At 39.8% G+C, this 25506-nt stretch overlaps 2 protein-coding genes across 2 annotated transcripts in view; one reads left to right on the forward strand and one right to left on the reverse strand.

Annotated features, from left to right (window-relative positions):
* The window catches only part of Smc4 (structural maintenance of chromosomes 4), a 33238-nt gene extending 19967 nt beyond the window's left edge, over window positions 1–13271 (forward strand). Inside the window, exons 13-24 of the mRNA XM_075950831.1 lie at window positions 940–1101; window positions 2590–2815; window positions 2916–2995; window positions 4935–5087; window positions 6140–6266; window positions 7336–7525; window positions 8324–8468; window positions 9151–9324; window positions 10071–10253; window positions 10363–10595; window positions 11707–11890; window positions 12080–13271. Of these exons, the coding sequence (XP_075806946.1) occupies window positions 940–1101; window positions 2590–2815; window positions 2916–2995; window positions 4935–5087; window positions 6140–6266; window positions 7336–7525; window positions 8324–8468; window positions 9151–9324; window positions 10071–10253; window positions 10363–10595; window positions 11707–11890; window positions 12080–12232 (2010 nt within the window). The 3' untranslated portion in view covers window positions 12233–13271. The remainder of the gene's footprint in view (window positions 1–939; window positions 1102–2589; window positions 2816–2915; window positions 2996–4934; window positions 5088–6139; window positions 6267–7335; window positions 7526–8323; window positions 8469–9150; window positions 9325–10070; window positions 10254–10362; window positions 10596–11706; window positions 11891–12079) is intronic.
* Window positions 13272–13544: 273 nt separating this feature from the next.
* On the reverse strand, window positions 13545–25068 carry Trim59 (tripartite motif containing 59). Its single transcript, XM_075950835.1, has 3 exons — window positions 24983–25068; window positions 23974–24048; window positions 13545–16344 (listed from the first exon to the last, which is right to left on the reverse strand). The coding sequence occupies exon 3, from the start codon at window positions 16339–16341 to the stop codon at window positions 15130–15132; it is 1212 nt and encodes a 403-aa protein (XP_075806950.1). The 5' UTR covers window positions 16342–16344; window positions 23974–24048; window positions 24983–25068; the 3' UTR covers window positions 13545–15129.
* Between the last annotated feature and the right edge of the window lie 438 nt (window positions 25069–25506).

The following is a 25506-nucleotide window of genomic DNA, read 5'->3' on the forward strand; positions in this document are numbered from 1 at the left end:
TGACTCTCCACATTATATGCTTTCATGGCATAAAACAATTCTTATATCCTGTATCTATTAAAAATTCACATCACATAACCATGAACACTCGAGGGTAGATTAGAAACTTTAGGACTTGGGATGTAGCTCGGTGGTAGAATGCTTGCTTATAAGGCACACAGTAACTTCTGTATTGGTCCTGTAGAAAGGAAGGAAAAGTTGGGGTGAGAAGGAAACTTTATGGCCCCTTTTATGCTTCTGTAAACCAAGTATACCTATTTAATCTTCCATTAAGAATAGTTTAAAAGCCAGGCAATGGCAAATGCCTTTAGTACAGCAGTCTGAGACAGGCTGACCTCTCTGTAAGTTCAAGGCCAACCTAGTTTACCCAACAAGTTCCAGGACAGCCTAGACTACCACAGAGAAACTTTGTCTTGAAGAAAAAGAAGGGGAAGGAGGAGGAGGAAGAAGAGGAGGAGGAGGAGGAGGAGGAGGAGGAGGAGGAGGAGGAGGAGGAGGAGGAGGAGGAGGAGAAGAAAGAAAAGAAAGAAAGAGAGAAAGTTTGTTTAAGAATAGCATTCAAGGGCGCTTGGGGGCTTAGCTCAGTTCAGTGGGACAAGATCCTGTGTTTAGTCTTCAGCTACAGAAACCAGAAAAGAAGAATGTTCAGGGAGCTGGAGAAATGGCTCAGTGGTTAAGAGCACTGACTGCTCTTCCAGAGAACCCCGGTTCGAGTCCCAGCACCCACATGGCAGCTCACAACTGTCTGTAACTCCAAAATCTAACACCCTCACACAGACATACATACAGGCCAAACACCAATGCACATAAGATAAAAGTAAATTCTTTAAAAAAAAAAAAAAGAATGTTCAAAATCCAAATAGTAATGAAATTATTTGTACTTTTTTGTTTTTTACCTAATTCCTTATAAATTAATTTTCTATTTTTTTTAATTATTAGGGAGACTTGGGAGCTATTGATGAAAAATATGACATTGCTATTTCATCCTGTTGCCATGCATTAGACTACATTGTTGTTGATTCTATTGATACAGCCCAAGAATGTGTAAACTTCCTTAAAAAACATAATATTGGTGTTGCAACTTTTATAGGTTTGGATAAGGTAAGCATTTATAATAAGTTTCCTATAATTTAACTTTGAAGTGCCATATTTTTCCCTTAGAATATTAGATTTTTCTTAGCCATTATTTAATTACTCCCTGATAAGTTTTGAAATTTATATTCTGTGTGTACATGATTATAGAGGTTAAAATTCCAGTGTTAAAGTGATGTCCAGTGAATGAATAAGTATGATGTTTCTTGTGGGGTGTGGAGGAGTTTGAGACAGGGTTTCTCTGCACGGCCCTGGCGATCCTGTAACTCGCTCCGTAGAACAGACTAGTCTCTAACTCACAGAGGTCAGTCTGCCTCCCAGTACAGGGATTATTGGATGCACCACCACCTGTTAGTATGTTTCTAAACTGCATCAGTGACCACTGTTTTCTTAATAGAACCTTTATTGAGGTATGTTATGTAATTCTATTGTGAAGTGTTAAGTTATTTTCACTATATCCACAACTTGCTAGACTATGGCCATTAATATAATTCCAGACTATTTTCATTGCTCCATAAGCATTAACAATCAGTTCGCCCACCCTCAACAAAACCATTGATTTGATTTTGGTTTCTATGGATGTATTCTGAGCATTGGTTGAATGGGATCATAATATGGAGCCTTTTACACATGCATGCATTTACATAATTTTTCAGACTCATCTATTTTGTAGCTTGTACCTATCTTTTTTTTTTTTTTTTGGCCTTCTGTTGCTTGTTTATACTTTTTTGGCTGACTTAACAATAATGCCGTGGTGAAGATTCGTGTACAAAATTTTGTGTGAAATGTGGGTTGGGATGCCTGAGAATAGCAGTGTTTTGCTGCTGTGCCTTGTTTATTACAGCACATCTTGATAGATGTGAAGTGGTATCTAACTGCTTTTATTTGTGTTTCCCTAATGTTGAACATATTTTGTGTGCTTATTAATCATTTGTTTATCTTTCTTGGGAAAAAAAAAGACTGTCTGAAGTCTTTGCCTGTTTTCACTGGTTTGTCTTATTGAATTGTTAAAAACTCTTAAAATAGTGTATACAAGTCTCTTGTTGGATACCTACTTTTAAATTTTTTTAAATTTAAATCTGCTATTTGGTGGATTATATTTTCACTTTCTTGAATGTGTACTTTGAAGCCAGTTAACAATATTTTTCTTAAGCTTCGTGGGTGTGTTTAGACAAGATCTTGCTTTGTATCCCAGAATGACTTTGTGTCTAGACCAGACTGACTTTGAACTTGAAGCAGTCCTCCTCTCTGCCTTCCAAGTGGTTTGATTATATGAGAGCTCTGTTTGTGAGCATTTTATAGATTTTAGCTCTTAAATTTAGGTGTCTAATTCATTTTGATGTTTTAGCTTAATGGTAAGTTTATATTATCAAGTTGCTCAGTGCTGCTGTATAGAAATAAAATTAATACTTGGGAATTTTATGTAGAAGCATGATAAAATTTTATTTAGGGTTATAATACTTAGAAGACTACATAATTTTTTTTTCCAACTTTTAGATGACAGTGTGGGCCAAAAAAATGGCCAAAATTCAAACTCCTGAAAATACTCCTCGGTTATTTGACTTAGTTAAAGTAAAAAATGAGGAAATTCGCCAGGCTTTTTACTTTGCTTTACGTGATACCTTAGTGGCTGACAATTTGGATCAAGCTACAAGAGTAGCATATCAAAAAGATAGACGATGGAGAGTTGTAACTCTGCAGGGGCAAATCATAGAACAGTCGGGTAAGTTGGAATTTTTTTTTTATTTCTACCGATCTTTTTTCTTTTTTTTTTTTTAAATCTTTGGTAAGACATTTAAAACTGAATTCTTCATGTTCCCCAGGTACAATGACTGGCGGTGGAAGCAAAGTAATGAGAGGAAGAATGGGTTCATCAGTTATCGTGGAAATCTCTGAAGAAGAGGTCAGTCAGCACAGTGTAAAACAGACAGAATTTACCTTCTGTAAACTGTACCCAGTATTGATTTAACAGGTTTTCTATTATGTAAATGTCAGCTATTTTGTTGAGTGCTTTCTGGGGTGCAAAACACATTAATTCAAAAGTATGTGCTTAAAAAAGGGTGTGTCAGAGTAGTAGAGCATTGGCTTAGCATGCCCAAGGCCCTAGGTTTGATCCCTAGCATCCCATTAGAAATAAAAATAAGTGCATATCTTTTTAGTTAATCTTTTAATATCATAGAGATTTTTCATAACTTAGTCAATTACTTAATATCACTTACTTTGCAGAATTACTGATTTTTTGTTTTTCAATTTCAAAATGCTTCAAGTATTTCAAAGACTTCTTATCCATGTTTCTAAATTTTGTTTTAAACACTTTGGGGATGTGGAGGTACAGATTAGTGGTAAGGTAATTTGTGTTGTGTAGCCTTTGTGAGGTATGAACTCAGCCACCAAAATGTGCTCTTAGCCTGGATTTCTTTTTCCAAAATGTGCATTAATTTCTCCCCATATTTTGAAATCGTTTGAATGCTATGTTTTCATTAAAATATAGGTGACTATATCTCAAGCTTTTGTATTGGGAGTTGTTTGGTTACATGTCTCATTTTGTTAGGCTAGGCTGGCCTCAAGCTCATAATCTTCTCAACCTTCTGAGTATTTGGGAATCCAGTTTTGTACCACTACTTCTGACTTTTATTCTAGTCTTTAAGATTAGAAGTTTGGGGGAGGTAGACAAATGACACAGCAGTTAAGAGCACTGCCTGCTGTTCTAAAGGTCCTGAGTTTAATTCCCAGCAATCACATGGTGGCTCACAATCATCTGTAATGAGATCTGGTGCCTTCTGGCCATAAAATATAAATATATTTGTTTATATATTATGTATACAATATTCTGAACATGTATACTGTGGGGGGCCAGCCATGATAATCTAAGTTTGGGCAGGTCACCCAAAGGAAGTTCTTTACTTCGAACCATTATCACCTGGGACTCTGGCCATGAATTTGAATAAGAGGTCTGAGTCTCAGTAGTTTACCCTGAAGCAATACCTGGTATCAGGAAAACACCACAAACTGAGATTACCCAACCCCCACCCAAGAGCAGACCATTCAAAGGAAATGCCTGACATTCCAACTACTGTAGATAGGATCACCTGCCAGCACACCTCACCAATGACACCCCTAGATAAATGTCAGCCAATCAGGGATCCTGAGCATCAGAGACCCCTCACCCCCACCTTTACTACTATAAAAACCCAATTCTAATTGAGCTCAGGGCTCTCCGGGTATTCCAATATGTTGGGCATGCAGAGAGACCGAGTTTGCAAACTTGATTAAAATAAAGGCTCTTTGTTTTTACATATGGGAATATGTCCCTTTATTGGCTTTTGTGGGGACCCCACGAATTTGGGCATAACATATACAAAATAATTTTTTATAAAAAAGATTGGAATTTTGGGTATTTTCCTGTTGTTTGTTTGTTTGTTTGTGAATATGGTTGTTGCTGTCTGTTTACCATGTTTGTGCCTGGTGTCCCAGGAGGCCACAAGAGGGTATAGGGTCCTCTGGAACTGGAGTTAAAGAAGATTGTGAGCCATTATATAGTGACTGAGAATTAAACTCTAGCTCACAGGAAGTGCTCTTAACTGCTGTGCCATCTCTCTCCAGCCCTGTGTTTTGTTTGTTTCATTTTGTGAGTAAACTAACTTTAAACTGCCTCTTAAGAGGGCAGGCAAAACGGTTGAGAGGGTAAATTCTCTTTCTGCAGAGCCTGACTTCATGAATTCAAGCCCTAGAAGAACCAACTCCCACAGGTTGACTTCTGATATTAGATATGCATGCCAATGCATACATATGTCTGTATAAATATCACTCTATTAAAAATGACCCTTGAATTTTTTTTGAAGGTAAAAAAGATGGAATCTCAGTTGGAAAGGCATTCTAAACAAGCAAAGCAAATTCAAGAACAGAAAGTACAACATGAAGAAGCAGTAGTTACGTTAAGGCATAGTGAACGAGAAATGAGAAATACACTAGAAAAGTTTGCTGCAAGCATCCAGGTACTGTGTTTATGTTCATGTTCAAGTATTAGCTGAGACTGTTAGAATTTATCAGCAAGTGGGAAGATGCATTTTGGGTTTGCTTCCAATTTTGAAATATAAAGGATGATTATTATTTTCCACTCTAGAATTACAGTGTAATTTTAGCAACTTCATTACCAGTTATAGCTTCACTCCTTGAAAAGTGGCTTGTTTTCTTAATTATAAAAAGTAGTATATACCAGTTGTTTTTTTTCTCTTTGGTTTTTATCAAGATAGAGTCTCTCACTATGTATTTGTGGCTGTCCCGCAACTCACTATGCAGTCCAGGCTGACCTTGAACCCACAGAGATCCATCTGCCTCTGCTGCCCAAGTGCTAGTATTGAAGGTGTGCACCCTCATGTCCAAGAGCCAGTTGTTTCTATTTTTAAAGCAGCATTCAGAAAATACCTAAATTACAGCTTTTAACGACGATGCATAACCTTCAATTTTTATAATTTAATTGCATGCAATGCATTTATATATTTGTATAAAGAGTAATATACATCTTTTTGGTGCCAAAAAGAAAGCTTTTCTTTGCTTAATATCTAAATTTACTTGATTTCTCTGCCATGATTCATGTTTTTACTTTTGTCTTTTTTGAGAGGTGGATGGAGGGGAGCTCAAGACAGGGTTTCTTTGTGTAGCCCTAGCTGTTCTAGAACTAGCTCTGTAGACCAGGCTGGCCTCACTCACAGAGCTCTCTCTCTCTCTCTCTCTAGTGCTGGGATTATAGTTAGGTCTTTACACACACATTTGATTATTTCCTTAAAGTGGCTCCTGAAATTGTCATTAGCTGTGTTTCATTGTTTTGAAGCACTTCTTGCCTCATACCAAATTGTCTAAATATTAATTCTAACTCATTATTTTTGTGATGAGTTTGTAGACATTTTATTTACTGATCATTTTAGGTTTTTTATTGTTTTCTATCATTTTCTTGATAGCTTAAATGTCTTTTTAAAAATTAGTGTTCAAAGAAATATTTACTCTTACAAATTTAAAATAGCATATAAATGCTAAATTATTTTTATAGGGTTTATCAGAGCAAGAAGAGTATTTGACTGTACAAATTAAAGAACTGGAAGCTAATGTGCTTACTACAGCCCCTGATAAAAAGAAACAGAAACTGCTAGAAGAAAATGTTAGTGCTTTCAAAAAAGGTATGTTTTAAAATATTTTTTTTTAATTTGCGGTAATCAAACAATTTGTAGAATAATAAATTATAGTTAAATCTCTTGCATGGCAGTATGCTGGCTTAAGTTAGCTTTTGGTATTGTTTAATTCATTCAAGTCTAAATTCATGTGACAAATAAGGAAACTAATGTATTAAGTGGTTTGTGTAATTTGCCTATGGTCAGCTACATGACATGTGGCGATAAGGGAGTAGGTAGCAAGCTCTGGAGCCAGTCATGTCCTTATGTTTCTGCTCAGTTTCTTCAGGATCGACACGATTAGATTAATAGGTGTGGGTTAGAGAGGTGGTCTAGTGATTCGAGCACTGATTGTTCTTCCAGGGGACCTGCGCTCAATTCTCGTAACTCTAGTTTCAGAGGGCCTAGTATCCTCTTCTGACCTCTGAAGGCATACACGGTACATTTAGGTACATGCAGGGAAAAGACGCATCCACAAAATAAAGGAAAAAATACATTTAGAAATCTGAGAATTTGAAGAAAATAAATTACTCAAGAAGAACACACAGCAAGTAAACAGTAAAGCTACTTGAAGACTTAGCTAATACTTTCCTCGACTTTTTCTTAGAACTCGTAGCTGTCAGAATAGAAGCTGAAGAAAGCAACGTGCAGTTGTCTATGTACCTCACTTAGAGTCCTTTGAGCATGTATTTCAGTGTATTCTATGTTACTGCTCTTACTACACTTGAAATTCCATCTGTCGAATTGAGAAAGTGTCACTGCAATTGTCAACAGCATGTATTCCACCTAATAGAGTCCACACCGTCAGGCTCAGTCACTGCCAGCAAAAGCCAATCAGTTCATCATTTATGCCTTCTACATTGCACAGCTAACTAGCTTATTTGACCTAAATAAACCTGGGCTGTGTTCACCAATTCATCTTGTTTCTTAACTTTGTAATAATGTGGAGGACTATTTATTTAACCCAAAGAAAATACCCAGTTTCTCCAAACCTGAGAAAGATCTTAGGGCAAATATACATCCAACAAGTGATAATTACTAACAAAATGAATTCAGCTGTGTCATTTTTTAATTTTAGAATATGATGCTGTGGCTGAGAAAGCTGGTAAAGTAGAAGCCGAGGTTAAACGACTACATGATACCATCATAGAAATCAACAACCGAAAACTCAAGGCCCAACAAAACAAACTTGATATGATAAATAAACAGCTGGATGAATGTGCTTCTGCTATTACTAAAGCCCAAGTAGCAATCAAGACTGCTGACAGGTAGAATGTGTACCTCCCCAGCCTGCCCCCACCCCTGTCTGGACACTTTGAGAAAGGGAAAAAACTGAAAATGAAGATTTATTGTTTGTCTAATTCAAAAAGAACAAGTTGGTTAACAGTTGTATTGCCTTAGAAAAGTTGGAGTTATGATTCATGATCCAGTTGTTCAAGGATAGACATTAAGTAACTCTGGCATAGAGAAGTAGAGCTAGGTCTTAATAAACAAGAAGTGATGAGGAAAAGCTCTAAAGAAAATCTTTTTTTTTTTTTTATTTCTATATTGATCTATTTGACTAAAAGTAAGAAGCTAGAAAAAATGATTTGTTAGGAGCAGAAAGTCTGTTTAAAAGATATATCTTTTGGTTTAGTTTTTGTTTGTTTGTTTTGGCTTTTTGTTGCTGTTGTTTCCTTTTAAACCAACTAAACATGGTGACATACCTTGTAATCCCAGAGAAGACAGGGTCAGGCAAATTGCTGTATTTCTGTGTGTTCATAGACACTTTTACATGAAGCCAGGTAGTGGTGGCACACGCCTTTAATCCAGCACTCAGGAGGCAGAGGCAGGTGCAGACAGACCTCTGTGAGTTTGAGGCCAGCCTGGTCTACAGAGCAAGTTCCAGGACAGCCAAGCTACACAGAGAAACCCTGTCTCAAAACAAAACAAAAACGCAGCTTACATGAACAGACCTTATGGAAATATTTAATAAAACATACAACACCGTCTGTAAGTAGTTATATAAACAGAGAAACCTCACATGGTTCAGTAATTGTCATAAATTGTGTTGTTTGCTTTTTTAGAAATCTTATAAAGGTGCAAGATTCTGTCGTCCGCACAGAGAAAGAAATAAAAGACACCGAGAAAGAAACAAATGACTTAAAAGCAGAACTAAAAGCTATTGAAGACAAAGCAGAAGAAGTCATAAAAAAAACAAATGCTGCCGAGGTAAGATCTATTTCTGCCTTACAGGATAGTGTTGTAATAGGAGCGGCGGGGCTGCGTCCCCAGCACCCCGGCTGTCTGGCTAGCTTATGCCCCGAAATAACAACACACAAATTGTTTCATTTAAACACTGCTTGGCCCTTTAGCTCTAGCCCTTACTGGCTAATTCTGATATCCCGATCAACCCATCTCTAATAATCTGTGAGCACCAGTCTTACCGGGAAGATTCTAGCCTACGTCCATCCTGGGTCGGAGCTTCATCGCGTGTATCTTCCCGGAGCGGGGAGCATGGTGTCTCTCTGAGGCATCTGCCCTTGAGAGGAGAGCTGTCGAGTCTGAGCTCACTTCCTCTTCCTCCCAGCATTCTGTTCTGTTTACTCCACCCACCTATGTTCTGAGCTATGAGCCCAAGCAGTTTATTACTTAGCCAATGAAATCAACAGATTGATATATGACACTCCCACATCAGGATAGAAGTCATTTGAAGCAATTAAAGTGTCGTGTATGTTAAATTTTTTTGTGACTATTAAAAGTGTATAACAAAATATGAGAACTTTCTGTGAATCAAATTTTATTAAAGTGAGACATGAAGAAAAATTGCTAACAATGTCTATGTAATGTAAAAAAAACAAAACCTATTTCACTTGTAAAGATGGTATTTGTCACAGTTGTTCTTGGTTTTTAGGAGTCATTGCCAGAAATCCAGAAAGAGCATCGTAATCTACTTCAGGAACTTAAAGTTATTCAAGAAAATGAACATGCTCTTCAGAAAGATGCTCTTAGTATTAAGTTGAAACTTGAGCAGATAGATGGCCACATTGCTGAACATAATTCTAAAATAAAATACTGGCAAAAAGAGGTGAGATTATTCCCATTTAATTGATTTTAAACCTTTTCTGTTGGCTCGAAAGATAGCTTAGTGATTAAGAGCACTCGCTCTTGTAGAAGACCCCGGTTCAATTCCTAGCACTACATGGCAGATCACAACCATATAATTCTAGTTCCTGGGAATCTAACATCCTTTCCTGTCCTCCAGGGACACCAGGCACATAAGTGGTCTGTATATAAATACACACGCGTGTGCACCTGCAGATGAAACACTGGTACCATTTTTTCTTTAATTGCTTTTTGTTTTGTGGGGGCAGGTGTTTCTCTGGTTTTAAGTGTATGCTGTGATTCTTAATTCTATAATCACTTTTTTATAAGGTATCTAATAGACAATTTAGAATTATTTAATACATAGAAATTAGTAATCATTAGAAGAGAGCAAGTACCTTATCAGCCCAGAGCTTATGTGCAAAGTAGTCATGGTTCATTCCGATATTGTTTTTATAGCTGTCATTGTTCATGTTTTGACTTAATAAACTTGTAGCTGGAGAGAGCCCACTGGTTACTAGTCCTTGCAGCTTTTGCAGAGGACTCACAGCTTGCTTCCTCAAACCAATATCAAATGGCTTACAACCAACTCCACAGGATCTGATACCCTCTTCTGGGATCTATGGCATCTACAAACGTGGCATACACACATCCATACACACGCGCACACACCCATACACAAGTAAAAGTAAATTCATCCTGTTTTTATGTCTTCTTAATTCTCTTTAGATTTCAAAAATAAAATTGCATCCTATAGAAGATAATCCTGTTGAAACAGTATCAGTTCTAAGCCCAGAAGATCTTGAAGCAATCAAGAATCCAGATTCTATAACAAATCAAATTGCAATTTTAGAAGCTCAGTGTCATGAAATGAAGCCAAATCTTGGTGCCATAGCAGAATATAAAAAAAAGGTATGAGTGAATTGAATTTTGCTTAGTTTAAATTTAGACCTTTGGTTTTTGCATAATGAGCAATGCTAATTCTCAGATTTGTGTAAACTTTTTTTTATAATCTTCACAGGAAGAATTATATTTGCAAAGAGTAGCAGAATTGGACAAAATTACTTCTGAAAGAGATAATTTTAGGCAGGCATATGAAGATCTTCGGAAACAAAGACTCAATGAATTTATGGCAGGATTCTATGTAATAACAAATAAGTTAAAGGAAAACTACCAGATGCTTACTTTGGGAGGGGACGCTGAACTCGAGCTTGTGGATAGTTTGGATCCTTTTTCTGAAGGCATCATGTTCAGGTTTGTAAGATTTGAATCCTCCATGTTTCCTGAATTAGTATTTCTTGTGAGGGAAGTGTGAAGGTTGAAACTATAACTTCTTTTATTTGGTGATAAATACTACCTTGTTTATGTACCTTACGAGTTTACATCATAAAATATGTACAAATTATGTTATACAATGTCTAGTTCATTAATTCATCTTTTAAAAATATTTTCTTCAATGCTAGATTCAATAATGCCAACATTTATAATCCTGGCTTATCACTACAGGGAGATGGGAGCAAAACAGAAACTCACAGGCCAGGTAGCCAGGTTTATACAGCAGCGAAATGACAAAGTAGAAAGGCTTTCTTTACCCCCCCCCCCCCATAGTTTTATTACGAAATTGGTTAAGAGAAAATAACAAATAGTAGCTAGTTTACTGTTTTAATCTTAAAATTCTGGTAGATAAGTGATGGCACAGGGCTTTAAAACTAGGCAGAGGCAGGCAGATCTTTGTGAGTTTAGGACCAATGTGATCTACAGACTGAGTTCCAGGACAGCAAGGGTTATATAGAGAAACCCTGTGTCCAAAAACTTTAAAAATTCTGGTAGGTGTCGCCAAAAAAAAAAAAAAAAAAAAAAATTCTGGTAGGTGTTTCTAACATGTTTGTCTTCCAATAACATTTCTGTAAACTAGGAATTAAAGACCAGCAGCCAGGCCATGGGGTGGGTGTATACATGTAATCCCAGCACTCATTTGGTTTAGGCAGGAGGATCAGAAGTTTTAAGAAAAATAAAAGGCCATTACATACTGAGGTCACCCTGTTCAAAAAGCCGAAATCTAGCCGGGCGGTGGTGGCGCACGCCTTTAATCCCAGCACTCGGAGGCAGAGGCAGGCGGATCTCTGTGAGTTCGAGACCAGCCTGGTCTACAGAGCTAGTTCCAGGACAGGCTCCAAAACCACAGAGAAACCCTGTCTCGAAAAACCAAAAAAAAAAAAAAAAAGCCGAAATCTAGATAATAGTATTTGTGAAATGCAGCATACAGATTTAGCAAGGAAAAGTAATTGTTAGTTATAGGAAACACTTCAGGAGTTTTAGCCTGAGTTTTACAAGGCAGTTCAGTAACATTTCTTCATTATTTTAGTGTTCGACCACCTAAGAAAAGTTGGAAGAAGATCTTTAACCTTTCAGGAGGAGAGAAAACCCTTAGTTCATTGGCCTTAGTGTTTGCTCTTCACCACTACAAACCCACTCCCCTCTACTTCATGGATGAGATTGATGCAGCCCTGGATTTTAAAAATGTGTCAATTGTTGCATTTTACATATATGTGAGTAAATCTCTGGAAATTCTGTTTTATTTCTTGCTATCAGGATTTTCATTTTACCCAAATTATTAAAATCAGCTTTAATGAATTAGCCATTTTCCCATGTTAATCATATCATAATTACTGCCCACAAACTTTATGGAATAATATTTGCCTATTTATTATATAATTTGTCTTTCTTTTTCTTTTTAGGAGCAAACCAAAAATGCCCAGTTCATAATAATTTCTCTCCGGAATAATATGTTTGAGATTTCAGATAGACTTATTGGAATTTACAAAACATACAATATTACAAAAAGTGTTGCTGTGAACCCAAAAGAAATTGCATCTAAAGGACTTTGTTGAACTTGTTTATATTGAAGATTGTTCAGTTAGATTGCCTAGATTATTATTTCTAGGTTTTTGTCTGTAACTAATTTTAAGTTGTGCATTTTTCTACATTGTGTGACAATTGGTTTCTGTTTTACTACTGATAATGTCTAAAACAAATTGTATCCATTTCTATATTATAAAAGTGAGTCTGGCTGGGTTTTGTTTTAACAATTCTTTGATTCCTTGGCAAATTGACAGCATGCCCCCAAAAATTAAAACAAAAGTAACCATCTTGCCTCTCCATCTTTCCAACACTTATTCAAAATTCATTTTTGTAGCATCAGGAAGGTGTGTCAGGAATCGGCTCCACCCACAAAACGTTGATTGCTAGGAGTCACTAGCTCAAGGTCTCTGGCACACCATCATCACTAGACCCTGGCTGGGATGCCTTTTAGACATCCTGCTATAGTCAGGGAAGGGGGGCCGATCCTGTGGTTCTTCTGCCATACCAGTCCCTTCTAGCACTCCAGAAGGTCACAGAAGTAGTTAGGATGTGTCAACCCAAGGCCTGGGATGTGAGTCTGGGCAGTAACTGGGACTACCTCCTCAGGCTAGAAGCAGAGCAAGCTCTGGTAGGCACAAGATATCAAGGCCAAGTACCATGCCTTTGGCGAGGGGTGGGGTCATTCTGGGGGGGGGGGATCAACTCTCCTGCTGCAGGTTCTTTTTGTTTTGATTGGTAAGAGTTCCACGGTGGTGGCACTTGCCTTTAATCCCAGCACGGGCAGGCGAATTTCTGAGTTCAAGGCTAGGCTGTCTAAAAGAGGTAGTTCCAGGACAGGCTCCAAAGATACAGAGAAACCCTGTCTTGAAAACACAAAAGTATATTACCCTGTAATCCCAGGGTAATGGTGGCAGGCCAGATTATGACTGAGGGTTGTGGGCTGCCTACATAGGCTAACCCAAACATAAAAGCAAATGTTTCCGTGTCTAACGCTCATAAAACCACCATGTACTCACTGTATTGCCTAAAGAATGTTATGCTACTAGAAATAAATTGGAATTTAAAGTCAGCTATTATCAGGTGTGGTGGTATGCTATACAACACCTTTAATCCCAGCAGTCAAAAGCCTGGTCTACTTAGTGAGTTCTTGTCTCCAGGTATTTGCCTTATTAAGTTTTTAAGGAATTAGTCAAATGCTTCCTATCATGATTCATAATAAAGCACTACAAATCAGTAGCATGCTACAAATATAAAAGTGAATGAAATTACATTTTAATAACTAGGTGGAGTTGAGAGCTAACTAACTTCTGTATAAAAATTCCAAAGCCAATTCCTAAGCCATTCAATAAAATATCAAGTTTATTCAAATATATTGTTGCACATAAAACCCAGAATTTCCAAATGTGGTTTTTGTACAATCTCAGCCTAATAGTAAAGATATAAAACAGTATATAATAACTTACCAGAAAACACTAAAAATTGTCAAGCCTTTAAGGTAATACTCGGCATATGCTTGTTTAGTTTAGAATGTACGTAAGTTTCGGTTAACACTAGTCTTGGCCTGCTCCAGTTTTTAAAGCATGATAAACACTGATGAGAACATTCTCCCACCTAATATCGCACTGCATTACTTTGGTTTGTTGATCATCTGTACAAAGAAGTTAGTAGCCCCTTGAAAAACATCTTTGCTAACATTCTTTGCTAATATTTACATTTAAAAATAGCACTCAGTGTGACCTATGTGTCTGTTAAAAACTGAACATTGTACCCCCTCACCTCCACTCCATCTTCCAAATGGCCTCTATATATAATAATGCTGGATAAAATCTGATCTGTTAAGTGGACCTAATGATTAAACTTTTTTGCACACAGCATCCTGCTGGCATATATGCCTACATGCCAGAAGAGAGCACAGATCTCATACATGGTCATGGAATCACCATATGGTTGCTGGGAACTAAACACAGAACCTCTGGGAGAGCCATCTCTCCAGGCCCTAATGATCCCCAGAGCTAGGGATTCAAGAATAGCCCATTTGGGTATTTTAGTGACAGTGATCCAAAGTTACACTGCAAACATCATGCTAGTCCTTGTTAAGGGAATTAAAGGTTGCCTAACTGAGATCTTTTAAGATCATCTAATTTATGGCAACTCATAATTCCCAGTACTTGGGCTATAGAGACCATTTTAAGATATAGTTTACATGATTGTCATACATGTTTAATATACTTTTTATGTAAGAACAAGATTAAAACACTACAAAAGCAAAATAATTGTTTTGCTTTTTGGTGCTGGAGACAAGGCAAGGGCTCCGCCTCGTTTTTAACCTGTTTGGTTTTTAGAGATGTCAATACAATACCCAGACTGACCCTGACTTAAGAGATTCTCTAGCCATTAAACTCAAATTCTAAACACAATCGAAGTTTCTATAAAATAAGTACTAGACACTTGGCATTATCCAAAAGCTCTATTTGGAATGAATGTTTTTGATTTATGTTTGACCAGAAAAGATGTTTAAGCAATCCTAGCCTGAATCTTAAAACTTTTCCCACCTACATCTATACACTGAAAAGCTTCAAATAACATCAAGATATGTGGATCAAGGATCTTGTCAATTTTTTCTAATATCTACATATACAAAGAACTGCAAAGCTACTGTAGCATGTTATAGTAAAAAAAAGATATGCTTGTTAGATTTAAAACTTTGACTATCAAGCCAAAAAATATTCAAATCAAAAATAATTTTCTAATTTGATTTGAATAATCTTTCAGATAATATATCATTTCTGGCACCATTTCTATCCAACCATAGAAGGTTTACCATATTTCTATGTAAGTTTGCTACTTATACTACCCAACTTCCATCTAGCAATGCTTAGCCTCTGCTAAACAGGAGAAGCCCACTTAAAACTGTTCATTTGGGTTTTCAACGAGAAACTATTTTCAACATGATTTCCTTTAACAAATATAAAGTGTAGTATATCATATTTTTTAAGTCATTTAAGTTATTAGATAAACTTTGGTAAACAGACAAAGAGACCTCAGAGAAACATATTGAAGTGATTTCATTTAGCAAGGTGATTATGTGTTGGTTGAAAAAGAGTATCAACATTAATATCACTGAAATCAGTGAAACTACAGCAATATTTAAAATTTTAAAGAATTCGAGTTCTTTTTCATCCTTGTCAGGCCAGGAACATGGCACCCTTTTTGAAGAAATTCTCATTTCAGGAATGACAGCTTTCTTGATATGTCCAATTTCTGTTCTGCTCCACTCTTCCTTTAATACTTTGCTTACTCGAGGATAAATCTCAACAGGCTGGACCTCGGGGAGTGGTCTCCGTTTCAACATCTGCACACGCTGGCGGACATCATCAATTTTTTCTAGGAATTTGAGTGGAGCCTCATCTTGTAAAGATGTAGTCACTGTCATTAACTCCAGCTGCTCTTCTCTGATCTCCTTCACCCTTTCAATCTGCGGAGTGTATTCTTGATTGATCAGCTTGCCAACGTCACAAAGAGCTGCCAAAAAAAATTTCTTTTTCTGTTCTAATGTATCACTAAGCTCCTTAAAATACTGAAGAACAAATTCCTTATCACCTTGAACCATTTTTTCAGAATGACACTTCTGTTCTTCAAGCTTTTCAATAAGACGGGTGATGTCTGTCCAGTGTGTGTCGGTTAACTGTTTAAACAGCTTCTGAGGTGTATCTTTCTCTTTCAGATAGGCACTTTGAAGGTCATCTATAGGATGACCATGATGTTGGCCTATAGTAAGACAATGGCCACAAACTAATTTTTTATCTAGTAGGCAATAAACATTTAATGGCTGCCTGTAGTGTTCAGGGCAGGTGACAACATCTGGGTGGTCTTCTTGCTGGTACTTTTCAATAATTGCTCTCAATGCAAAATTTACAGGTAAGGATTCTATACCAGTTGAAGAAATTTCAATAATACTTCTGCAGTTAGGACACTTGAGTGGAATTCGCAAAGGCCTCCATATATAAAAGTTTCCAGTTGCCTGAAGAACATTTTCCAAACAATTTCTACAAAACGTATGAGAGCATGGCAGGACTCGAGGGTCTTCGAAAATACTGTAACAGATGGGACATGTTAACTCGTCCTCAAAATTGTGCATTTCCTGTCGAGACAAAAAAAAGTATATGGAGCATACATGTGGCATTCTGTGTAAGGTTTTAGGCATGACCTTCAAATTAAATGCAGTATTTGCCATTTAAAAGAAAAGCATTTTTAGATGACTCTTTGCAGTTCAACTCCTAATACATACTGAATAAGAGGACCATCTTAAAAGTATTCCACTGCTGGGCAGAGGTGGTGGACACCTTTAGTCCCAGCAATTGAGAGGCAGAGGCAGCAAATCTCTGAGTTCTAGGCTAGCCTGGTTTACAGAGCTAGTTTCAGGAGAGCCAAAGCTGTTACACAGAGAAACCCTGCCCCCAAAAAAAAGAAAAAAGGAAGAAGAAATTGAAATTAGTGAAACTGACTTTATGTACCAAAGACTAATATTCAGTTGAAGTCAACTTAATAATTACAACTACTATATGCAAGTCTTTATAAGATACTAAAGTAAAACGGCACTCTGTAATATATAAAAAACTAATGACTAAGCAAGACTAAATAGATATTATATAGCATTAGGCTTAGCAAAATTATTCAATTTAAAGGGGGAAAAGTGTGGTTTTTTTTGTCTGAGATAAATGCTAGGACTGCAGGCACAGGCATCACAACTGGTTCAATAGTTCTTACAAACTCTTAACTTTTCTAGAAATTACTATTAAGATCAGCATACGGCAATTCCTATTTTTCTCTCTCTTTTCCTTTTGTCCTTTTGTGGTGCTAATAATCAAACTCAAGGCCTTGTACATGCTAGGCAGAGACTCAACCATGAGTTAACACAGCCCCAGATCCAAACATTTACTGCAGTTTTCTAAAGCAGTAATTTTTAACTTAAAAATTTTAAAGGGAAAAGTTCATTGACAATAAAAATAGATCTGAGCTGGGCGGTGGTGGCGCACGCCTTTAATCCCAGCACTCGGGAGGCAGAGGCAGGCGGATCTCTGTGAGTTCGAGACCAGCCTGGTCTACAAGAGCTAGTTCCGGGACAGGCTCCAGAACCACAGAGAAACCCTGTCTAGAAAAAAAAAAATAGATCTTAAAGATGAGAGTTGATAATGGTGACAAGTACTGACTGAAAAATGAGAATCTAAAATAAATGAGAAAAGAAAATAAAGGATACCATTCATCTCTTTCCTCATTTAAAATGTCTGAGAGGCTGAGGAGATGGCTTGGTGGTTATGACAGCAAACTTGTTCTTCCAGAGGATCAGAACTCAGCTTCCAGCACATAAAGAAGCTCACAACCACATACAAAACCAGTTCCAGAGTATCCACTTTCCTAGTACCTCTATATGCCTGCCCCACAACATACACACACACATAACTAAAAATAACTTTTAAAAAATGTATTTCAAGAATATCCATGAAACAGAAAAAGGAATCCAGCAATAGTTCAGAAACTCATTTGATAAGAGGGTGGACATCCATAAGCTGTTAATATTTCCAACAGAAGCTGGAAGATCTGCAGCCTGCTTTTATAGTTTTACTTTTTATTGTTCTCAGCAGCAATAAACCTTAAAACTGCCTAGCCTCTGAAAGGGAAAAATCAAGTACATTGCTGTTTAAAGAACCTTAAACAAATCCTAGATGTTCTTTGTTGTTTTGAGATGGAGTTTCTCTAGGTAGGCTTGGCTGTCCTGGAACTCACTATGTAGACCAGGTTGGACCAGGCTGGCCTCGAACTCACAGAGATCCACGTGCCTCTGCCTCCTGAGTCCTAGGTGTTCTTTACAAAGACTATAAAAGCTGACAAAACCTATATAAAACTAGTTCCAGATCAGAAGTTTTTAAGAACAGGGCTAGCATGCATTGAGGTCTGGCATTCTGTCATCACCAAGGAAAGTTTGTAGCCATAGCATTTGAAAGTACCTTTCATCTGTTTTAGCCTTAGCTCTAACATAGTGAGACTGCAGAGACGGCTAAGACCCTAGAGTAAGTGTCTTTTTAATTTAACTACGGAGGCATTTTTACCTCGAGCACTTTACGAGATTTTAGAAGAATTTCTGTAACATATTATATATTAGAATGTAAGCCTCCCATTAGGTCAGAAATAGTACCTAAACAGCAGTCTTAAAAGCAATCTGGGCTTTTTAATAATAAACTCTGTTAGAGTTTATGAAGAGCCCATCAGGAAATATATCCTGTATTGTCTGACTGACAATATTCAGGATCCATAATTACCAAGTTGTGGCATGTAGAGACTAAGTCTTGACCTGCACAGGATTCCAGGAAACTAATGATTGGGCAACAGTACAGAGATGACAGCCACTGAAGAGAAATTCAAGTAAATGCATGCCTAGAAGCTTTACAACTTTACCCCACACCCACAGAGAGCGCTTAAGTCATACAAAAATTACCAAGAATAACAAACTTGTTTCTCAGAGTACCAGTGATATCAAAATACACAATGAAGGAATACAGAATAGTTCTTTGAAAGGAATAAAATTTAAGCAATGGACATACATTTGATCCAGATTTAGTATCATTGGCTATTTGGTGTGTAGGTAGCAAAACTGGAAGACATTAGATTTTAGGACTAGTTTGCTTACACATTAGATAGCCTCCAGTATTATTAAATCTTCAAAGTTCTATTTTATATCTCTCACAGAAATTTACGGAGGGGCTGGAACATGATTCAGTGGGTAAACCATTTACCAATGTAAGCTCGAGGACCTGAGTTTGGATCCCCAGAAGCCATGCAAAGCTGAACACAGTACTTATCAATAAACCAAGCAAGCACCAGACACCAAGATGGAGGTAGAAGTGAAAAAAAGACCAGCTCTACAAGAATTAGAAGGAGGGTGGCGTACATAGTTGTACAAACATAAAACACTCAAAGATCTCTGAGAATCCATTTGATGACCCAATAGCTCAACCTTTAAATTGTTAAGAAGTTTCCAAGCAAAGTATCAATGGTTTAATACTGGACTCTACAAGAAAATGAAGCAATACCAAATATTGATTTACAAACTGACATTACACTGGGTGACCGGGGGTTGGGGGAGACACTAAAATTTCCCTTAGTAAAGTCAAAGCTGGGTGTAGTGGTGCCCACCTATAATCCTAGCACCCAGGAGGCAGGGGCAGGGGATCTCTGAGTTCAAGGCCAGCCTGGTTGTCAGAGTGAATTCCAGGGCAGCCAGGGCTACAGAAAAACCTTGCCTCAAAAAAAAAGAAAAGAAAAGAAAAAGAAAAAAAGAAAGAAAAGAAAAAGAATCCAATACTCAATAAAAATGTCAACTGTTGATTATCTTGAATGTGAGTCAGATGCGAGGATGCGCATATATATGTGCATCTCAGTAAGCATGGGATCAGAGGACAGCTTTCGGAAATGAGCTGTCGACTTCTTCCATGGGTTCCAATAATTAAATTCTGGTAATTAGGTTTATGTGACAAGTACTCAGTCACTGAGCCATCTTGACAGCCCAAAAATATGGGGGAAAAAACTTACATATATTATTTAGAAATTCAGAAATAAACATATTATTTAGAAATTCAGACGTGAAGGTGGGCAGAGTCAGCTGCATGCCTTTCATCCCAAGCGCTTGGGGAACAGAAGCAGCTGGACTCTGTGAGTTCAAGGCAAGCCTGGACGCACAGTGAGTTCCAGAACAGGCAGAGACACACAGTAAGAACCTATCTCAAAAAAAAGTGAAAACTAAAAAACAATGTTAGGAGATGAATATGATAGGTTTTAAAGAACAAGAACAGGGAGTAGAAAAAAGTATCCACCAACTTTTAATGCTAAGTTATTTTATTTAATCAGCATACAGCTAAAATGTAACAAACGATTAAAAGAAGAGAGACAATCCTACAAGTGGCCAGGCAGAAATGTACCATGCAAACCAAGAAAACATCAACAATGTGATATAGCAGAAGGATTAAAAGTTTGAGGCCAGCCTGAGTTATATAAATGGGACCCTGAAGAACACAATAATTTCTGAAAAATAAATTAAAAACCCTGTAAGACCATAGTTACCCTTTATACATGCTGTTCTGTATATAACCTAGCTGCTACTCCTTTTATCAAGAGTGAAATCTGTGTACCACTACCACCACCCCCAGGAAATTTGTATAGGTCAAACGACTGCTTTGAGCACCGCTCTGACTTCTGGATATACGCCTCAAGAAGTCTATCAGTTCCTTTCCTGTTGTTATAAAACACTATGACCAAGGCAACTTTAGAGAAGGCAGTTTACCATGGCTTACAGTTCCAGAGGGTTAGAGTCCACGCCAATGGGACAGTACAGCAGCGGGCGGCTGGAGTAGAAAACCAAGGGATCTTTAACAGCAGCAGGCATGGGATAGAGCGAACTGAAAAGTGAGGCAAGGCAAAGCTTTCAACTCTCAAAGCCAGCTCCACTAACACGGTCTCCAGCAAGGCTGTATAATCTCTACAACAGCGCCACCAACTGGGGACCAAGTGTCATGTCAAATGCCTAATCCCACTCAAACCACACTTACCAACTAGCAGCTATGCAACAAGTCTAGGCTACCTGGACTTTCAAAAACAACACTAAGATGCCAGACATATTAGTACAAAGGCCGTCTTGGAAATAGCTAGCCAAGCTTTCAAGTGTTATACAAAAACAGATAGCCGGCATACACACAGAGCAACAAGGAATGCTACTGTTAAAACATTACAAAGCATCCATAAATTCAAGAAAGAAAAAGTTTTTACCCCAGAATCTGGTACCTGTGTGACTTATTCACATCTAACTATAAAAACATTAGCAAAGGGGGCTGGAGAGATGGCTCAGAGGTTAAGAGCATTGCCTGCTCTTCCAAAGGTCCTGAGTTCAATTCCCAGCAACCACATGGTGGCTCACAACCATTTGTAATGAGGTCTGGTGCCCTCTTCTGGCCTGCAGGCATACACACAGACAGAATGTTGTATACATAATAAATAAATAAATAAATATTTTAAAAAAAAAACATTAGCAAAATCTCTAGTTAAAAAACAAAGCAGGGGCCGGGCGATGGTGGTGCACACCTTTAATCCCAGCACTCGGGAGGCAGAGGCAGGCGGATCTCTGTGAGTTCGAGGCCAGCCTGGTCTACAGGAGCTAGTTCCAGGACAGGCTCCAAAGCCACAGAGAAACCCTGTCTCGAAACAAACAAACAAACAAAACAAACAAACAAACAAAAAACAAAAGTAATTTGCCAAGTAAAAAGAAGAATAACAGACCCATTAAAAAGAATCTATAGCTAAGCACAGTAGACCACCCCAGCTGCCCCAGAGGCCAAGATAGGAACAACATTTCCTAGGCCAGCCTAGGGTAATCGAGCCAGAACTCATTCAAAAGAAAATCAGGAAAAGCAGAATAAAATAAGTGGAGAAAATTTTAAGAAAAACTTACTAAAGTTAAAAAAAAAAAAGTTACAGGTCGGGTGGCGGTGGCGCAGTGGTGCACACCTTTAATCCCAGCACTTGGGAGGCAGAGGCAGGCGGACCTGTGTGAGTTGTAGGCTTGTAGGCCAGCCTGGTCTACAAGAGCTAGTTCCAGGACAGGCTCCAAAAACTACAGAGAAACTCTGTCTTGGAAAAAAAAAAAGTTACTGTGTTGGTAATCTCTTTAGGATGACCAACAATCTCTAGCCCCTTGGGTACCCCAATTCCCCTCCTCTTGAATGTGAATTAGACACAGTGACTCCTGCCATATAAAATGCAGAAAGGATTCTTCTCTGCCCTCAGAGTTCCCACTACCTAAACATTCCAAGCTCATCTGGTGCTGTCAGGAGCCAGCACATTTAAACCTAATGCTTAACAAGGAATAGAAACCAGTAAACAAATATGTGAAGACGCTTCAGACCCCGAAATCCACAAATGCAGCGGGAGCAACTTCACAGCAAGCACGACCCTCAGACACCTAACAGCCACTCTGCATTCCTGAATTGGGGGTAAGTCGTGATGAAGCAATACTTTAACACAGGATCCTAACCAAGAGAGAAAGAACACTGCATGCACTGAGAAGAGGAAAAATACATAGGAAAAGAGCTAAAGCAGGAAGAGCCCAGACTAGAGTGCATCTTGCATCGCTCTGCACGAATCTATCTCACAATCTACGCAAATTCAGTGTTCAAACCCTGAACAAACCCATTCAAATGACTGAAACTGACCCCGGACAATAAAGCAAACCATGTGGAGAATTTTACAGGTTAGAATGGGAAGGGAGGGGCAAGGCAAGCTCGGTAAGTTCTTCAAGTCATGAAACAATTTCTCGTTCATCTGTACCAGAATACAAATAAGTATGCAAATTTCAAGACAATGTAGTACGATCCCAAAAACCTGCAAAGATAATACAAACTAAAAAGAAACTAATTTCCAAAAATGAAGACTTTATAAACTCCTGAGAGCTGGGCCGTACTCCAACACAGCCCCACATTATACTTCACAATCTCTGAAGAAATACAGTTAGCACTCCAGAGCTCAGTGACTTACTTGCCACAGGCCTTCTGGTGAGTCAGCCAGAAGTCTGGGAAAAAGTCCGGTGGTGCCATCACCCTGCCAGGGCCTCACAGCACTGTGGCCCTAACTGATAAAATCTCTTCGTGAAACCACAGACTTAATTCAGAGCTGCTTCGATTAACCAGTACACACCTTTAACCCTAACACCTGGGGTGCCGAAGTGGGCAGGCCTCTGCGAGTTTGGGGTCAGCCTGGTCTACAGAGCTAATTCTAGGACAACCAAGGCTACACAAAGAACCCTGTCCTGAAAACCAAAAAAAAAACACTTAAAAGTGAAAATATATTTGATGGAAAACACACTTGCTGAAAGACAATGTCCATATATACATTACCTAAAGTCAAACTTTTACTTTACCAAGCTAAATTCAGTACCTTGGGTCACAAGAAATGGATGTAGACAGATGTTAATGCTGGCAGGAAGGAACTGGAATAATAAATCCAGTCTGCAAATGTATAAATGATAAAGTGCACACACCATTTGTGTGCATGCCTTCAGATGTACAGGCAGTCTTGGAAAACTTTGCAGGGCAGTGGTGACGGCACATGCCTTCTATCCCAGCAGAGGCGGGAGAATTTCTATGAGTTCAAAGACACCCTGAACTACAAAGCAAGTTCCAGGACCCTGTCTCAAATCCACCCTGCCCACACATACACGAAAGAAGAAAATCTTTTAGGAAGAGGAACTGGTGTCACCTTTAATCCCAGCACCCCAGAAGGCAGAAGCAGGTGGAGCTCTAAATTTGAGGCTAAAAGTTCTGGGACAGCCAGGGCTACACAAGAAACTCTGCCTTGAAAAAAAAAAAAAAAGCCCAAGGAGTTGGAGCAATGGCTCAGAGGTTAAGAGCACTGACTGTTCTCCCAGAGGTCCTGAATTCAATTTCCAGCAACCAAATGGTGGCTCAAAAACCATTTGTAATGAGATCTGGTGCCCCCTTCTGACCTGCAGGGAGACATGCAGGTAGAACATTGTATATATAATAAGGGGGAAAAAAGGTGAAAGTCTTTGAAGTCAAATGACAGTTGTTTCTCGCATTACACCTCCTCCATACGATGGTTAGAATTTTATACACCACCAATATACATCTTTTTTTAGGATATTTTAAATTTTACATCATAGCCCAGACCACACACTGTAAAAATGTACACCTAACTTATCGGAGCTTACCTGGCTTGTTGATCTCCTGATCTGGATACTGAATATACTTTATCTTCTCCAACTTTTCCAGGTTCTTTTGTTATTCTAAAATCAAAACAATTAATGTTTCAGATTTTGTAAGAAAAAAAAAGGAGAGGAAAATTGCATCGGGAAGGTTGTTCACGAACTCTGCGGCTTATCTACACTAGAGCCCGATGGTTGGTTGACTATTTCTTGTTTAGTAGAAAAGTAGTGTCGCCAACAGCCACAACAGCCTGCAGGGAACACAACTTTCATCTGGAAAACGCCAACAATTTTGCCACACAAAAGGACTTTTTTCAACGTAAGGCATCTGTGAGTCTGGACCGTTTTAACCAATGGAATGACGGGAACTAAACACTCAAAGTTCGGCTTGGTGGCTTGGCTGAGACCAGGTTGGCCCTCGCCGAGGACCTGGACTCGCTAGTTTACCAGGATGAACTCACAAGGACCCTGGCTCTGCCTCCCGCGCTGGGACTACCGGCGTCCACTACCACGCGCAGCTAGCTACAAAGTCTGGGCTGTTGAAACGCAGCAAAACCACGAAAAACACCCGCGCGCACCGACTTCCCCAGTTCGCAACTAAGAACCTAGGTTACCCGCATCAACGCGCCTCCCCCGCCTGTCTCTGCGAGGCCGTGGGACTCCGTTTCACCTGCGCAGGTGCCCATCTGTAAAATGGGCAGCAGCTCTACGCGAACCCCAAACAAAGAAGCAGCTCAAGATGGCAGTCGTCCCCGCCCCTCCTCCGGGGTGTCCCGGCTTCAACCGTCCCGCCTGGTCCTGCGGGGTCCTCTCGGCTCACCCACCGGCCGCTACCGGCCGCCAAGAGTCCGCCGGCAGCTCCGCGCCGCCGCTCCCCACGGCGCGCGTGGGACGAGAGCAACGGCCGCGGCGTCCAGCCCCGCCTCCCTCTCCTCCGGTCCCGGGCGGACGCAGCGGGGCAGCCGGGCTCGCAGCCGCCCCGCCGAGGCCCGACGGCAGCCGACGCGTTACTCACCGCAAGGCTGGCGACGGCGCGCGCGGCGGAGGCTCCGGGGCAGCCTGGAGCGACGGTGCGAGCCGCTCGCCCGAGTCTTCAGCGGCCCGGGAGGGGCGGAGCCTGCGGGCGCCACCGCCGCCTCCGAGCGGCTTTCGCCCGCGCCGGCTCGGCCAATGAGAGGGCGCGGGCGGCCTTTGAAAGTCAACGGCCGCGGGCCGGGCGCCTGCGCGCTGGGCGCCGCGGAGGAGCTCGGCTGGGTCGGGCGAGCCTCGGGGGGCCCGGGTCGCGGCTCGGAGCGGGAGGGCCGGGGGCTGGGATGGCGCCGGGGCCGGGGGGTGGGGCGAGCGGCCCGGGACGCCCGCGGCTTCTGGAGGCGGCTCGGCCCGACTGCTTATTACTGGCGACCACGCCCGCGCGCGCTGGCCCGGGCCACGCGGAGCCTTCCATTGTTACCTCACAGGTCCCTGGCTCCCGCCGGCCGCTGAAGTCACCGCCTGGAGGGCACGGCCTCCACCCGCCCCGCCGAGGCCTCGGGCCTCCCT

The sequence above is a fragment of the Microtus pennsylvanicus genome, chromosome 16 (genome assembly GCF_037038515.1).
Source record: "Microtus pennsylvanicus isolate mMicPen1 chromosome 16, mMicPen1.hap1, whole genome shotgun sequence".
In the NCBI taxonomy this organism is placed as follows: domain Eukaryota; kingdom Metazoa; phylum Chordata; class Mammalia; order Rodentia; family Cricetidae; genus Microtus; species Microtus pennsylvanicus.

Coding starts and splice junctions, on each gene's coding strand:
- Trim59 (XM_075950835.1), bottom strand. CDS start 16,341: ATGCACAATTTTGAGGACGAGTTAACATGTCCCATCTGTTACAGTATT.